Source organism: Nannobrachium achirus (assembly GCF_963921795.1).
Source record: "Nannobrachium achirus genome assembly, chromosome: 15".
NCBI lineage: Eukaryota > Metazoa > Chordata > Actinopteri > Myctophiformes > Myctophidae > Nannobrachium > Nannobrachium achirus.
In genome coordinates this window covers 38,616,524-38,631,648 of record NC_137822.1, presented here as the reverse complement: position 1 = coordinate 38,631,648, position 15,125 = coordinate 38,616,524, and the positions used below count along the sequence as shown (strand labels likewise).

Below are 15,125 nucleotides of genomic sequence, written 5' to 3'. Positions count from 1 at the left end.
GCACATTTGGGTTGAAAACATCCACTGAGACATCGCTACCCTAATCTTTTGGAACTCACACACATTGTATTTTGGCCAATTGGCGATTACAACAGCAAGGTACACAGTAGGCCTACACACAAAGTTTATATTTGAGATTTAGTACTGATGAGCATTCCAGTCTATCAAAGCAAGTTAGCGATTGTGTGTTGGTGTGACGCAAGCATAAACTGTAGAGTAAAAGGACGCAAGGCTAGTGTGTGTGAGGGGCCATTGTTAGGAAACATCCTGAATTAATGATATATCTTTTAGCTCGGCTAGAGGGGAGCAAATGTAAAAAGTATCTCAAATTGTGCCCCACTCTTCCCCCTACTGTGCAAACATGTGTTGCAATGTACAAAGTTTGAAAGTGTTTAAAAGAGTTTTTGTGCCTATGGGAGGAGTTACATGCATAGTATCATATTAGTTGGTTGTAACTTCCATCCCTTCATCTGGAACAGGAGAGCTGACGTCTAATAAAACAGATATACTGCTATCATTAAGCATTATTAATATTGTTTACTGGTGTCAGTTTGTTTTAAGATCATTAGGAGAGATGAAGGTGAGCCTCAGGGCTCTGTGGTTGGTGTGGCTGTTGTTGGCAGTGGCTGGATTCAACACAGCATCAGGTACGTGATGACTTGAACTACAACAAGAACTTCTCAAAACCCAAACTGAATACATACATGTATAGGGGTGTAACGATATAGTAACCAAATAAAAAATTCTTGTTCGCAAAAGCAAAATATCGTACCGTTTTGGCTTTGTATCGTATAGTTTTAAAATGCACATAATCAGCATAGAATCTTTTTGCAATACAAATAATAGATTGTATGGAAACTAAGTATTTGTGCCATGTAAAATGAAAACGAAGGATCGAATCACCTTTCCATTCCATATAGCTACTCTATCAATAAATGTGTGTAACTGTAATCTCTGTGTTCATGTCAAGGTGCAGGTTTCTCCATGCATGTGTTGAAATATAATGTCTGTGATTTCAAGTTGATATAATTCCAAACATGCACGTGTGTGTGTGTGTGTGTGTGTGTGTGTGTGTGTGTGTGTGTGTGTGTGTGTGTGTGTGTGTGTGTGTGTGTGTGTGTGTGTGTGTGTGTGTGTGTGTGAGAAAAGTGAATCCATCCATATAAGGGTGCGGGGGCTCTTAGTCACTTGAGAAAAAGTGACCACAATTTCCTCATTATGCAGTTTCCTGGAAATGTCACTATGAACATAATGGTTAATCCCTGATGTAGCAATACACAGTGTAACTGTGTAGTTTCACACCATTTGTAATCTTTATCTCGACACTGTAATTTGTAGTCATCATGGTTGTATATTAACTTAACCAGGATAGGAGTTATCTTATGTTGACATAATGTGTTCATAATTCACTATCAAACACTCATAACAGAGTTTGTCATATCATATGTAAGATTTGATATTATGAATTCATTATCGTGACAATCATTAATAAGCTCATATGAGCTGGAATGTCATCACAAACAACTTGTAAAAAGCTGTATCGTCTCAGTGTTCCTTCCCAGCTAGAGTGTTTAGTGACTGTATGTGGACACATTCTCAGTTCTACCTCCGCGAGCATCACCAGAATGCTCTTCAGTCAATCTTGAAAAAGACTTCCGGTGGCCTAGCTGGAGACAGAAGTTTTGTTTGTTTTTTATAATTACTGAACCGGTTTAGTATTACAGTTTGACTCTGCCACAATGCTAGTTGGACAAACTCATTCAATGTTGCAATAGTTTTTTATTAATGGTCTCTCTCTCTCTTTATTCTTTTATGTATTTTCTTATACATAGATGCAGCAACATGCAACTCAAGGCAGTTTCGGTGTGAAAATTCAAAGTGCATCCCCAACAGATGGGTGTGTGATGGAAGTGATGACTGTGACGATGGATCCGATGAGCTGCCTACTAGCTGTGGTAAATACAGTATAATGTATACAGTACTTACACAAAAAGAACTGTGTAAAATGTACATTTAAGAAATAAAGAACTGTACCAGTCCTCTCTCTTTATTTGAATGTTTGACATAAACAGATCTAGGGTGGAGGCTGCCACTCAATTAACACAATCATAATGGTATAACCATTTGAATGCCAGTCTACTGCAAAACATAACTACAAATAAAAGGTAGCTGTGGAGTGGTGTGGTAAATGATTGACTAAATGTACACCATAAATGTAGTCATGGGCCAATAAACCAAACCCAACCTTATGTACAGTAGCCTATCAGCTCTGTAAATTTGAAGAAACGGAAACAGGACTCATCCATTATTGATTAGTTGATGGAATTCCTTCTGTGCTTCTTCCCGTTTCCATCATCAGAGGCCAGGAGCTGTCTGTCTACTGAGTTCATCTGTGGTGGGACCAGGAGACAGTGCATTCCTGCTGGCTGGAGATGTGATGGCAAGGCTGAGTGTGACAATGGAGCTGATGAACAGAACTGCAGTAAGATATGAGAGTATATTATCTACTAGAATGGTAGAAAATAGTTAACTTAAGCCCTGTTTCAGTAGATCTCTGGGTTTCTTTTTTAAATTATTAAACATTTTCACCTATAATGACATGCCCAAAATAGGGTCAGGTTGAAGGTGGTTAATCCATCAATGCAAACACAAGCCGATAGATGGATATATGACTTTATTGAACGCAAGGAGAGTCATTAAAAAGCCAAAAATGTGTTAAAACAAATGAATAAATGATAAAATAGGCAAAATGTTTTTAATTGGCAGAAGATTATTATTATTATTTTAGTGATTGCTTTTTGAGTATCAACACCCTACTCTGTACACCCACAGCGGCTAAGGCGTGCACCCTTGACGAGTTCCGCTGTGCCAACGGACAATGCGTGTCTTCCTCCTTCGTGTGCGACGTGGACAGCGACTGCTCGGACGGCTCGGACGAGTCTGCTTGTCCCGCCGCCACCTGTAGCATGGGTGCGTTCCAGTGTAACAACACGGTGTGTGTGCCTGGCCTGTGGGCATGTGACGGGGACAGGGACTGCGCCGACGGCTCTGACGAGTGGCCCCAGAACTGTGTGGGTCGGCAGCCGGAGAAGACAGAGATGCCGTGTGGCTCCCACGAGTTCCACTGTGGTAGCGGGGAATGTGTCCACGGCACCTGGCGCTGTGACGGCGGGGTGGACTGCCAGGATGGATCAGACGAAGCAAACTGCAGTAAGCAACCTCGTTTCAGCATTTTTAGCTCTTAACTTAACCCTAACCCTCTTTTTTTTTGGACCCCACTGAGCCTGTCACAATTATTACATAATCTTCGAATAGCAATTCTTTGACATAATCGTCTAATGGCAATTCTTTGACATAATCGCAATTCTTTTGTCATAATCGTTTCCGTGTTGAAAACTGTTCATATATTTTCAAACATTTTCAAAAATTGTGGAAATGGCAGATCTACAAGCTCACAACGCACCGCGATGCGACGCGTTGTGAGCTTGTAGATCCGCTATATCCACTATCAATGTTCTTTTTGATGTCAAATATGTCAGTAATTTCTTTGTATATTTAGGTTATGTGTCATATCTGCCATGTGCAACTTCAAAGCCTACAAGCCAAACAGAAATGGTATTGTCGATAACAAAAACACAATTAAATCATTAATCGCCATTATTTGAGTGAAAATTAATCGCCATGGAAAATGTCATAATCGTGACAGCCCTAGACCCCACTTCTGTATTGCTGGTATTGTGCTGAATCTCAAATTCTTGAGCCGTAACGAGCTTTCAGACAATTTGAACTGAAAACATCTTTCAATAAATACACCAACACTGCAACGTCAGGTTTCTTTTTTGCAGGTCGTCCTACTTGCCGACCAGATGAGTTCCAGTGCAATGATGGTACCTGTATCCATGGCAGCCGGCAGTGTGACAAAGAATATGATTGCGGGGACCAGAGTGACGAGATTGACTGTCACAAAGGTGATTCTCAGATCCAACAGATATCATATTTAGTTTAATCGTCATTCAGTCACAGCATTCAGTCACAGCATATCTTTTGCTAGTGTGCTTATATAAGCAATTCAGACTCAGATGAATGTGCCTGCTGCATTTTCAGAAGAAGTCAGTGAGTTATGTCTACATGCATCTATCTAATGCAGATGCATTTACCTACTCTTCTCCTCAGAGAATGTGTGTGAAGGCCCAGATAAGTTCCAGTGTCGCAGTGGGGAGTGTATTGGCATGGAGAAGGTGTGCAATAAACGGAGAGACTGTCAAGACTGGTCAGATGAACCTGTTAAAGAGTGTAGTAAGTAAAATGTCATTGCAACCTTGTATAGAAACACCTTTCCTTCCTTTTTTTACTGCAGGCTTATTGAATTTGTTAGTAAATATTGTGTAATTCAAGAACTCTGTACACCCAGTGTGATTTAGGAATACACTCTCTCAAGCTCTGCTCCGACATACCATCATTGGGGGGGGAAAAGAGAAAACCATATCTTAGCTTGGAAACTATGACAGGAATAGCAAGCCTGGTAGTCAGGGATTACTGGCCAAGGTAGTTAGTGGTTTGAAATAGTGAGCTTCCATATGGAAAAAGTCTGTCATGAGCGCTAGCATTGACTGTTCTTTCTTTTATATTTGATTCCACATAGACAACAACGAGTGCTTGACTGGCAACGGAGGCTGCTCTCACTTGTGTACTGATCTGAAGTAGGACGGGGGCCAATTCTGAAATTGGCACAAATTGGTACCACCCAAGGTGACCGTACGTTTTTTACATTTTCGTCTTCGTACATGTCTCTAGTTTACATTTTGGTATGATAACCCTTTCTGAGACCCAGCTTAATTGATGTTATCAGCCGCTAGAGTCGGTCTCCCATCGACTTTCTATACAGGAGGAAAATACCCAGAAAAGTTCTTTTTTCTGGGTATTTAAGTGGGATGTGAGGGGTCTAACTAGGGGTTTGTCATGATGCTGAATCCATTGCAGGCATTTGTTTTGCACAAAAAACATTCCGTGGGCTAGAAATGGCCTCAGAAAACAATACACGTATGGGTGAGTATTCATGTTAGCCGGAGGCCTTAGGGTTTTTTTTCTCGTGCTAATCAGTCTAAAAGTGCAAAATTTTGCACAGATGTAGCTCAGGGCATGCTCTAATGATTTAGCTAGGGCGCCCGAGTCGGCGACCTTCGGGGTCACCACAGCACCCACAGAACTCTGAAAAGTGATGACTCATCACTTTTCATCACTAAAGTCGATGGGAGCCCAACTTGATTTGGCCGCTGTGGCGACCCTGAATGTTGCAGACTCGGGCGCCCTAGCTAAATCATTAGAGCATGCCCTGAGCTACATCTGTGCAAAATTTTGCACTTTTAGACTGATTAGCACGAGAAAAAAAACCCTAAGGCCTCCGGCTAACATGAATACTCACCCATACGTGTATTGTTTTCTGAGGCCATTTCTAGCCCACGGAATGTTTTTTGTGCAAAACAAATGCCTGCAATGGATTCAGCATCATAACAAACCCCTAGTTAGACCCCTCACATCCCACTTAAATACCCAGAAAAAAAAACCTTTCTGGGTATTTTCCTCCTGTATAGAAAGTCGATGGGAGACCGACTCTAGCGGCTGATAACATCAATTAAGCTGGGTCTCAGAAAGGGTTATCATACCAAAATGTAAACTAGAGACATGTAGGAAGTCAAAAATGTAAAAAATGTATGGTCACCTTGGGTGGTACCAATTTGTGCCAATTTCAGAATTGGCCCCCGTCCTAAAGGTCGGTTACAACTGCTCCTGCCCTGCTGGACACAGCCTTGCGGTGGACAAGAAAACCTGTCAAGGTGAGAGGACTGACACCATTGTTATGCTCATTTAAACAGAGGGAAATGGAGACCCAAATGAGAACATGGTTTTAACGATTGTTTGAGGTTTCAACCCATACTAGAGAAACTGGGTGTAACCTTTGTTACACCCACCCAAGAGGATCCCATTCAAAGGAATGGAAATGTAATTTCCTAGACACAGCCCTGCACAGCTTAAATAAACTCGGCTATTGAGATTTACACTCTAATAAGATTTGACATTTTGATCTTTTCTCCCACTACCTGCAGACATTGATGAGTGCATCGATCCAGATATTTGCAGTCAGATTTGCATCAACCTGCCCGGAAGCTACAGGTGTGAATGCAGGCAGGGCTATGAGATAGATCCTGTTACAAAGACCTGCAAGGCTAAATCAGGTATTGTTTGACTTCATTGTCTTAAACACATGAACCCTAGCCTCCCTGTTCTGGGAATGTCATAAAAGGCAAACTTTAATAATAAACGTATAAAGTGTATAAAGCACTTTTCGAAATCAATAGCCGCTTTCCAATCCGAGGGATTCACACTTTGAAGTGCGCATTTCAAGGGCTATGACGTCACTGGTCACAGATCTACAAGCTCACAATGCGTCGCAACATGGAAAACAGACGATCTACAAGCTCAGTATAAATATCACAATTTAAAAACTCCTTCCTACATTTTCTTTTTGGATGAGCTTTTTTTTAAGGATCTAATCACCTTTCCATTCCATATAGCTACTCTATCAATAAATGTGTGTAACTCCATGCATGTGTTGAAATATAATGTCTGTGATTTCAAGTTGATATAATTCCAAACATGCGTGTGTGTGTGTGTGTGTGTGTGTGTGTGTGTGTCAGTGTGTGTGTGTGTGTGTGTGTGTGTGTGTGTGTGTGTGTGTGTGTGTGTGTGTATTGGTGGTGTTTTCATTGGAAGCATAACAGTGTTGTTAGTGTTAAGAGTTGGAACTTGCCAGGGTAAAACAGGTGGTTGTTACTAATGACCATGTGATTACTATGTTAAAATAAAACATTAACAAAATATATCATCCAGACACTAGCCGCTTTCCAATCCGAGGGGTGAGCTTGTAGATTGCTATTTGGCGCGGCCCAGTGACGTCATAGCCCTTGAAATGCGCACTTCAAAGTGTGAATCCCTCGGATTGGAAAGCGGCTATTGATTTCGAAAAGTGCTTTATACACTTTATACGTTTATTATTATAGTTTATTATCTGAGCACACTTGCACCATTGTCACCTCATCGAATTCCTGTGCAAAATGTGTACCCGAATCAAATGAATTTGTTTAAAATCAGTTGCAGCGATGCAGTGGAATGTGGCCGAGGGTGACATGGTGGTGCTTAAGTGACACATACAAATGCTTGATTGCACTACATGAATACAACAATTATATTTATTCAATGGTGCAGTACCAATAGCCATATCTTAGTATAGTGTAGCCAGTGTGTAAGTCATCCATGCCATACAGTCATGTATGTCAGGACCCAAACAAGTACACATATCAGATCTCCAAGATATGCTATTATATGCTATAGGTTTAAGTTATTGTCTTAAGATAAAAAGGGATGGATACTATCATTTGTTGGAGATTTAGAATACAACCTTAAGACCCTTGATGCCTGTAGTTAGAGCTAGGGATGCATTGTTTTGTATGAATAGTTGGCAGTTATAGTGGGTCTCTAGTTGACATTTATGGAAGTATTGAGTTGTAAAAAAAAAACAAAAAAAACACACACATCTATGGTTATTAGCTTAATATGAAACAAAGATTGTTCTTGGCACACATTTGCACTTGGGGAAGCCATCCCTAGAAGAAATGGCAGATCTACAATGCTATAGTAGGCCTAATTGTAATCCACTTGAATTTAGCATCCTTTTTCTGGTGTAAAAATGAACGAATAACAGTCTCTCCTGTGTATATTTTTGATATATTAAGGTGTTTTTTGTCCCATGTTTACTATCTCTACAATAGACAAGAGGCGCCTCTTTTAGGTAGCATTATGATGGCCTATGGGCCTGAAAACTTTATCATTGGGAGCATAAATCGGTGTGCAGACTTTTATTCTTCTACCAGAAACAGCATGTCCATATTTAAACGTAATATTATTGGTGAATTGATGCCCTACGTTGTCATACTACAACAAAACTACCCGTCCACAAGCTCACATCCAGTCACAATGCAATGTTGTGAGCTTGTAGATCTGCTATATTGGCTATGTCTCATTGCATGTAAAGACTCTTTGATCCCCTGGTCCTATTCGTGTGAATTGGACTGAATTGGAAACAACACCACTTGGTCACTACAACCATAAGTGACCATAATGTGAGATTCACATGTTGTTTCTGCTCTCTCTCAGTGGACATTGTTATTTTTATGTGTCATTATTATAACTTTCATGAGCCGTTTCTGGTCATGTTTATAAAAACAACAACTATAACTTTTCATCACGTTCAAGTACTATTTGGAACAACTCTGGTATCAGATCACTGAAGGAGTTGGGGGGAAAAGTAACTTTCTGAAGAGACATTTTACAGTGATACATAGAACAAATTACCAGAGCCACCATCCATGACTTGCTTATAATGACAATGAGCCATCATCAACCATCATTATGCACTGAATTACACGTGAACAGTAAAGCTATAGAGTTCCACTCTCAAAGCTATAGACCCATCATTGACCAAAAAAACTGTGTTTGCACTTGAATACCCTTGCATTGTTGGGAAATACATTATCATACAACATCAGCCTATACAGGCAGTGGGTGAGAAGAACTCTCCCACCCACTGTATAGGTGGTCGTTCTCACATGCCCTCCCTAATGGTTAAGTATCACCATTGACTGAAGTCTCACCTCAGACCAGGACTATGCAAACCTTTTTCAATGGGGGCCATATTTTAAAATATGAAAATAAGCTACTTTAGGACTGCTTTTCCTTTCGTACTGTGAACAGTACTACCCTTGGACCATAACAAAGACACATACAAATGCTTGATTGCACTACATGAATACAACAATTATATTTATTCAATGGTGCAGTACCAATAGCCATATCTTAGTATAGTGTAGCCAGTGTGTAAGTCATCCATGCCATACAGTCATGTATGTCAGGACCCAAACAAGTACACATATCAGATCTCCAAGATATGCTATTATATGCTATAGGTTTAAGTTATTGTCTTAAGATAAAAAGGGATGGATACTATCATTTGTTGGAGATTTAGAATACAACCTTAAGACCCTTGATGCCTGTAGTTAGAGCTAGGGATGCATTGTTTTGTATGAATAGTTGGCAGTTATAGTGGGTCTCTAGTTGACATTTATGGAAGTATTGAGTTGTAAAAAAAAAACAAAAAAAACACACACATCTATGGTTATTAGCTTAATATGAAACAAAGATTGTTCTTGGCACACATTTGCACTTGGGGAAGCCATCCCTAGAAGAAATGGCAGATCTACAATGCTATAGTAGGCCTAATTGTAATCCACTTGAATTTAGCATCCTTTTTCTGGTGTAAAAATGAACGAATAACAGTCTCTCCTGTGTATATTTTTGATATATTAAGGTGTTTTTTGTCCCATGTTTACTATCTCTACAATAGACAAGAGGCGCCTCTTTTAGGTAGCATTATGATGGCCTATGGGCCTGAAAACGTTATCATTGGGAGCATAAATCGGTGTGCAGACTTTTATTCTTCTACCAGAAACAGCATGTCCATATTTAAACGTAATATTATTGGTGAATTGATGCCCTACGTTGTCATACTACAACAAAACTACCCGTCCACAAGCTCACATCCAGTCACAATGCAATGTTGTGAGCTTGTAGATCTGCTATATTGGCTATGTCTCATTGCATGTAAAGACTCTTTGATCCCCTGGTCCTATTCGTGTGAATTGGACTGAATTGGAAACAACACCACTTGGTCACTACAACCATAAGTGACCATAATGTGAGATTCACATGTTGTTTCTGCTCTCTCTCAGTGGACATTGTTATTTTTATGTGTCATTATTATAACTTTCATGAGCCGTTTCTGGTCATGTTTATAAAAACAACAACTATAACTTTTCATCACGTTCAAGTACTATTTGGAACAACTCTGGTATCAGATCACTGAAGGAGTTGGGGGGAAAAGTAACTTTCTGAAGAGACATTTTACAGTGATACATAGAACAAATTACCAGAGCCACCATCCATGACTTGCTTATAATGACAATGAGCCATCATCAACCATCATTATGCACTGAATTACACGTGAACAGTAAAGCTATAGAGTTCCACTCTCAAAGCTATAGACCCATCATTGACCAAAAAAACTGTGTTTGCACTTGAATACCCTTGCATTGTTGGGAAATACATTATCATACAACATCAGCCTATACAGGCAGTGGGTGAGAAGAACTCTCCCACCCACTGTATAGGTGGTCGTTCTCACATGCCCTCCCTAATGGTTAAGTATCACCATTGACTGAAGTCTCACCTCAGACCAGGACTATGCAAACCTTTTTCAATGGGGGCCATATTTTAAAATATGAAAATAAGCTACTTTAGGACTGCTTTTCCTTTCGTACTGTGAACAGTACTACCCTTGGACCATAACAAAGACACATACAAATGCTTGATTGCACTACATGAATACAACAATTATATGTATTCAATGGTGCAGTACCAATAGCCATATCTTAGTATAGTGTAGCCAGTGTGTAAGTCATCCATGCCATACAGTCATGTATGTCAGGACCCAAACAAGTACACATATCAGATCTCCAAGATATGCTATTATATGCTATAGGTTTAAGTTATTGTCTTAAGATAAAAAGGGATGGATACTATCATTTGTTGGAGATTTAGAATACAACCTTAAGACCCTTGATGCCTGTAGTTAGAGCTAGGGATGCATTGTTTTGTATGAATAGTTGGCAGTTATAGTGGGTCTCTAGTTGACATTTATGGAAGTATTGAGTTGTAAAAAAAAAAAAAAACACACACATCTATGGTTATTAGCTTAATATGAAACAAAGATTGTTCTTGGCACACATTTGCACTTGGGGAAGCCATCCCTAGAAGAAATGGCAGATCTACAATGCTATAGTAGGCCTAATTGTAATCCACTTGAATTTAGCATCCTTTTTCTGGTGTAAAAATGAACGAAAAAATATCAGAACTACAAGCTCACAACACATCGTAACATATTGCGAGCTTGCAGATTGGGTATTTTGCCAACATATGATGTTAAAATAGGACATGCCAAGGTTCTCAAAGGTAAAGGACCCCCAAATTGACACCCATTTGAAAAGATATGCCATCAGAACAGATTTGTACGGCTCTAGCATTGATTCCCAACATTTTCAATTTCAAGGCCCAGTTTGACATGCATTAGGCTACGTACGGACCCCCATTGCTTGATGAGGCGTTACATTAGATCAGAAAAATATACTTCAAAAGGTAAAGGTACATACACACTAAAAAATGATGGGTTGTTTTGGCTGGGTTAAGCCTATTGGGTTATTTAATTGGGTTGTTTTCATGCAAATGGGTATTCTGATAACCCAATTCGCTGAGTTATTTCTGTTGGGTATGGTGTTATTAGCTGTTGGGTTGTAATTTCCATAGAATTTGTTGAGTTATTTTGGACTACCCAACACGTTGGGTAAATACGTTGGTCACCATTGCTTTGCATAACAATGCAAAGCATTTGCATAGCAATGCAAAGCATGCTGGGTAAAGCATTTCCAGTGTCATTTTAAGCTTTCAGGAGCAAAAAATGCTAAATGTGTCAATGACACTGTGTGGATATGACACAGTGTCATATCCAAGTGTCTGCCAAGGCAAGCTGACTGACATTATGTCAGAATTTGATTTGTCAGTATTTGAGCTTCAACCATAAGCTAAAGTGCTAGGGTGCTAGGTTAGGGTTGAGCTCCCGCCCCCTAAAGTTGAAACTAGATGCAGAACCTTTGAGGATGCCTGAAGGTTTAGCCTCTGGGACCATGCTATTCTTCCATGTATTATCTCATTTAGGCAATGTCAATAAATGAGTAGATATTGTAACTTAACAGGGAAGATTAGCATAGGCTGAATCACTTCGCCCATGCTTTGTGATTATTTAAATAAATCGACAACTATCAGTTTAATTTCAATTTAAAACAGGAACCACCAACATAATAGTAATATATAATAATGAGGAAATATAATACATTTTAAATAACCCAACACATTGGGTTATATGAATAACCCAACATGTTAGGTTAAATTAACCCAGCGGTGGGTCGGTCCAATATTTAACCAGTGTTGGGTTGGGAAACAACCCAAATTGGGTTGTTTTTAACCCAGTGTTTTTCTGTGTGTAATGTTTGAAAATAGCAGATGTACAAGCTCACAACGCATCATCGCAACCCCTGCTAAATACCTAAATTGTACTGTGTGAAGTGCTCTCCTGAGTGATCACTTCATCAATGCAGTGGGAGCAGTGTGGGACTAAAAAGTACTAGAATAGTATACATCGTTTATATAGTATACAAACATAAATGAGGGGACATTAGTTCAGTTTTTATACACTTTAATGTAAAATTCACAGTTACAACTGTTATACCAGGGCAGTGCAACAAAAAGTTTCAACTTCAAATAAAGTGGCAGTAAAAGTTAAAATGAATGTGCAGTTTCAACTGTTATACCAGGGCAGTGGAACAAAAAATACAAATATACAATAAAAAGTGTATTTAGCAATATCTTCAGCAGCAGTGTCACAATGTGAAAATGAAGCAGAAAAGGCAAGCAGAATAATTCACACATATTCACTTGTAATTAAGACTTCACATCATTAGTTGTTGGGATGTGGGTGATTATCCTCCACAGAATCTGCCAAATTGTGGTGTGGAAAAAGTCGCCGTTTCTTGTTCGCAGAGTAGGGATGGTCAGTGCTGCAGCTACTCGGTGACTGTGACGCAGACAGAGTTGCCAGAGATCGACGCCTCTTACACGGCCCACCAGGCACTCGATGGCCAGCTGAACCTGGCTGACATCTAATGATTGGGCCTGATCGTTTCGCTCCTCGCCTGATGGCTGTCGCTCCTTTAGGAGAGCCAGAGGCAGCAGCTGCAGCAAGAACAGCTTGTGTCCGCTTGAGAAGATCAGCGACATCGCGAGTAGCGACCGATGAAACGACCGATGGATTATTTACCAAGGAAGCCATGGCTCTACGCAGATCATTGATCATGGTGGTGTGGTGGTCCGGTGTGTCTGGCGTTTCTGTGAAAAAAAAGGTGAAACTTTACAACACAACCAGTGCACAATAGGCTCCCACATAATGTCCAGCAGCCTAAATATATTGTATTATTTGATAATATAGTAATATTTTACATGTAATTAGGTACTTGTAACCAGCAAATGTATTTCTCTTACCCTCTTCGCCATGCACCACTGAGGGATGTTCCGTAGAATTCTCAGGGTCGGCTTCTTCGCCATGTACCATGGAAGGATCAGAATTCTCTTTGTCGCCACTTGGAGCAGACAATGGCACAGCAGAACAAAGTTCACCACTGTGACCTGTCTGATGCACACGCTTCATTAAGGGGGAGCAGATGGCAACAATAGGGGTCCCTGAAGCTGACGTGGTGAGCTTGGCACATGTCTCCTTACACGTGTGGTTGTACTGCTCAACTTGTTTCTCAAGGGCAGCAAGCATGATTGGCCCTGTCTTCACGCCAAATTCCTCTTTAAACATCTTTTTGTGCAGCCTGTAGAAAAAGATGTGTAATGATTATTACATATTAATATTTATTTAATTATTTATCTGAAAGACACTGAAATACTGAGTAAGCCTGACTAAAAGTTATTAATCTGTTCATTGTCATTCACACCAAATGGAGGGTTAACTAAACTTTTAATCTTTTAATGTGCAGAATGCTTACCTCTGGGAAAACCCAAGGTCAGGGCAGGTGGCTCTGTCAGCGGCAGCATATACATAGTTGGCACCAAACTCGGCTTGAAGCTCAACATTGAGGTCATGTAAGGCAGAAGATGGAGTGGCCCCTTTTTCAAAGTGTCTGGTTAAAGTCGCAATGGCCTTTGGTCCAACATCTCTGTGTTTCAAAAAGTCAGCTGAATATATGTTGTGGTTATGGATGTTCTTGAGAGTTATCACAGTAGGATACTGTGGCATGTGTTTGTCCTTACTCCTGAGAAAAAGATCACAAAATAAAATTAGACAATCAGCACAAAATATGTTAACCTTCGTGGAATAGTTGCATTTGAATTACCGGTAAAGCACTTATTTGGAATGTACAAACTCACCGTGACTTTCTGCCGCCTACAGTTTCAGTGACGCACTTCACGGTCACGGTCATTGTAGCTGGACAGTCAGTGTTTTTGGATGTGGATCTGGTGCATGCTGTGGCTGACCGCTCCCTCACATTGTGCTGACAGTTGCAGAGAACCTGAAACATATTTACATATAACATCAACACATTGTACAACAATAATACTGTGTCTCAGTCGAATTAGTTATGTATAGATGATGGTTTCTCACATTACAGATAGTCTTCACTCCTTTTGATGCTCCTCTGTGGTTTTTCCACCATGTCACAGGGGTGCAACGTGTCTTCAGAATCCAATCGGTTGCTTCTTGTTCAGTCTTCAATGTGAGACGTATGATAGCGCTGACTGCAGGATGGTCATATTCTGCCTGTGTCTCCTCAATGGAGCACACATGATAGTCAAATCCTGGAGGCAAGTATCTCTATAAAATATAAATGGAATGATGTTATTCAATGTATACGCCATGGAACATTATTGGGTGCTGGGCATGATAAGGTTTTATAATGGTCTTTAATGTGACAATGCACAATTCGGGCTTGTAGCAAACAGCATTTCTAACGAAAACTGCTCATGCACTAAACTACCAACAAATGAACCAAAGAAAGTGAAATGAATAAACCCAGTAATACACCTTGTGACTGACCTGTAAACTTGGATGTTGAGAAAGAGCAATATCTCCACATGGAATTGTGGCAGCAGTATTACTGAGAAGACAGACAGGAAAAAAGAAATTAGTTCAGTGTTTCTGAAGAAGAAGGCTTTTTATCTTTATTGTGCTGTGTTATATCAACATAATAGTCCTACTTAATACATAATGCAATTACATTGCCTTACATTGCCTGAAAAAAGGAACATTTATAATTCATTCATTCATCAAAATAATAGGCATTATGTTTCTTTTTCAGTTATTCCAGTGCATACAATTAATTAAATAAATGGCATACGCAGCT

At 39.9% G+C, this 15,125-nt stretch overlaps 1 protein-coding gene across 1 annotated transcript; it reads left to right on the top strand.

Annotated features, from left to right (window-relative positions):
- Positions 1 to 401: 401 nt before the first annotated feature.
- LOC308299837 (low-density lipoprotein receptor-like) lies at positions 402 to 14,586 on the top strand. The gene is made up of 12 exons (XM_080743620.1): positions 402 to 647; positions 1,833 to 1,955; positions 2,360 to 2,482; positions 2,833 to 3,210; positions 3,846 to 3,968; positions 4,174 to 4,296; positions 4,643 to 4,701; positions 5,714 to 5,834; positions 6,105 to 6,233; positions 12,937 to 13,121; positions 13,297 to 13,472; positions 14,446 to 14,586. The coding sequence occupies exons 1-11, from the start codon at positions 575 to 577 to the stop codon at positions 13,450 to 13,452; spliced, it is 1,593 nt and encodes a 530-aa protein (XP_080599746.1). The 5' UTR covers positions 402 to 574; the 3' UTR covers positions 13,453 to 13,472; positions 14,446 to 14,586.
- The last annotated feature ends 539 nt before the right edge of the window (positions 14,587 to 15,125 follow it).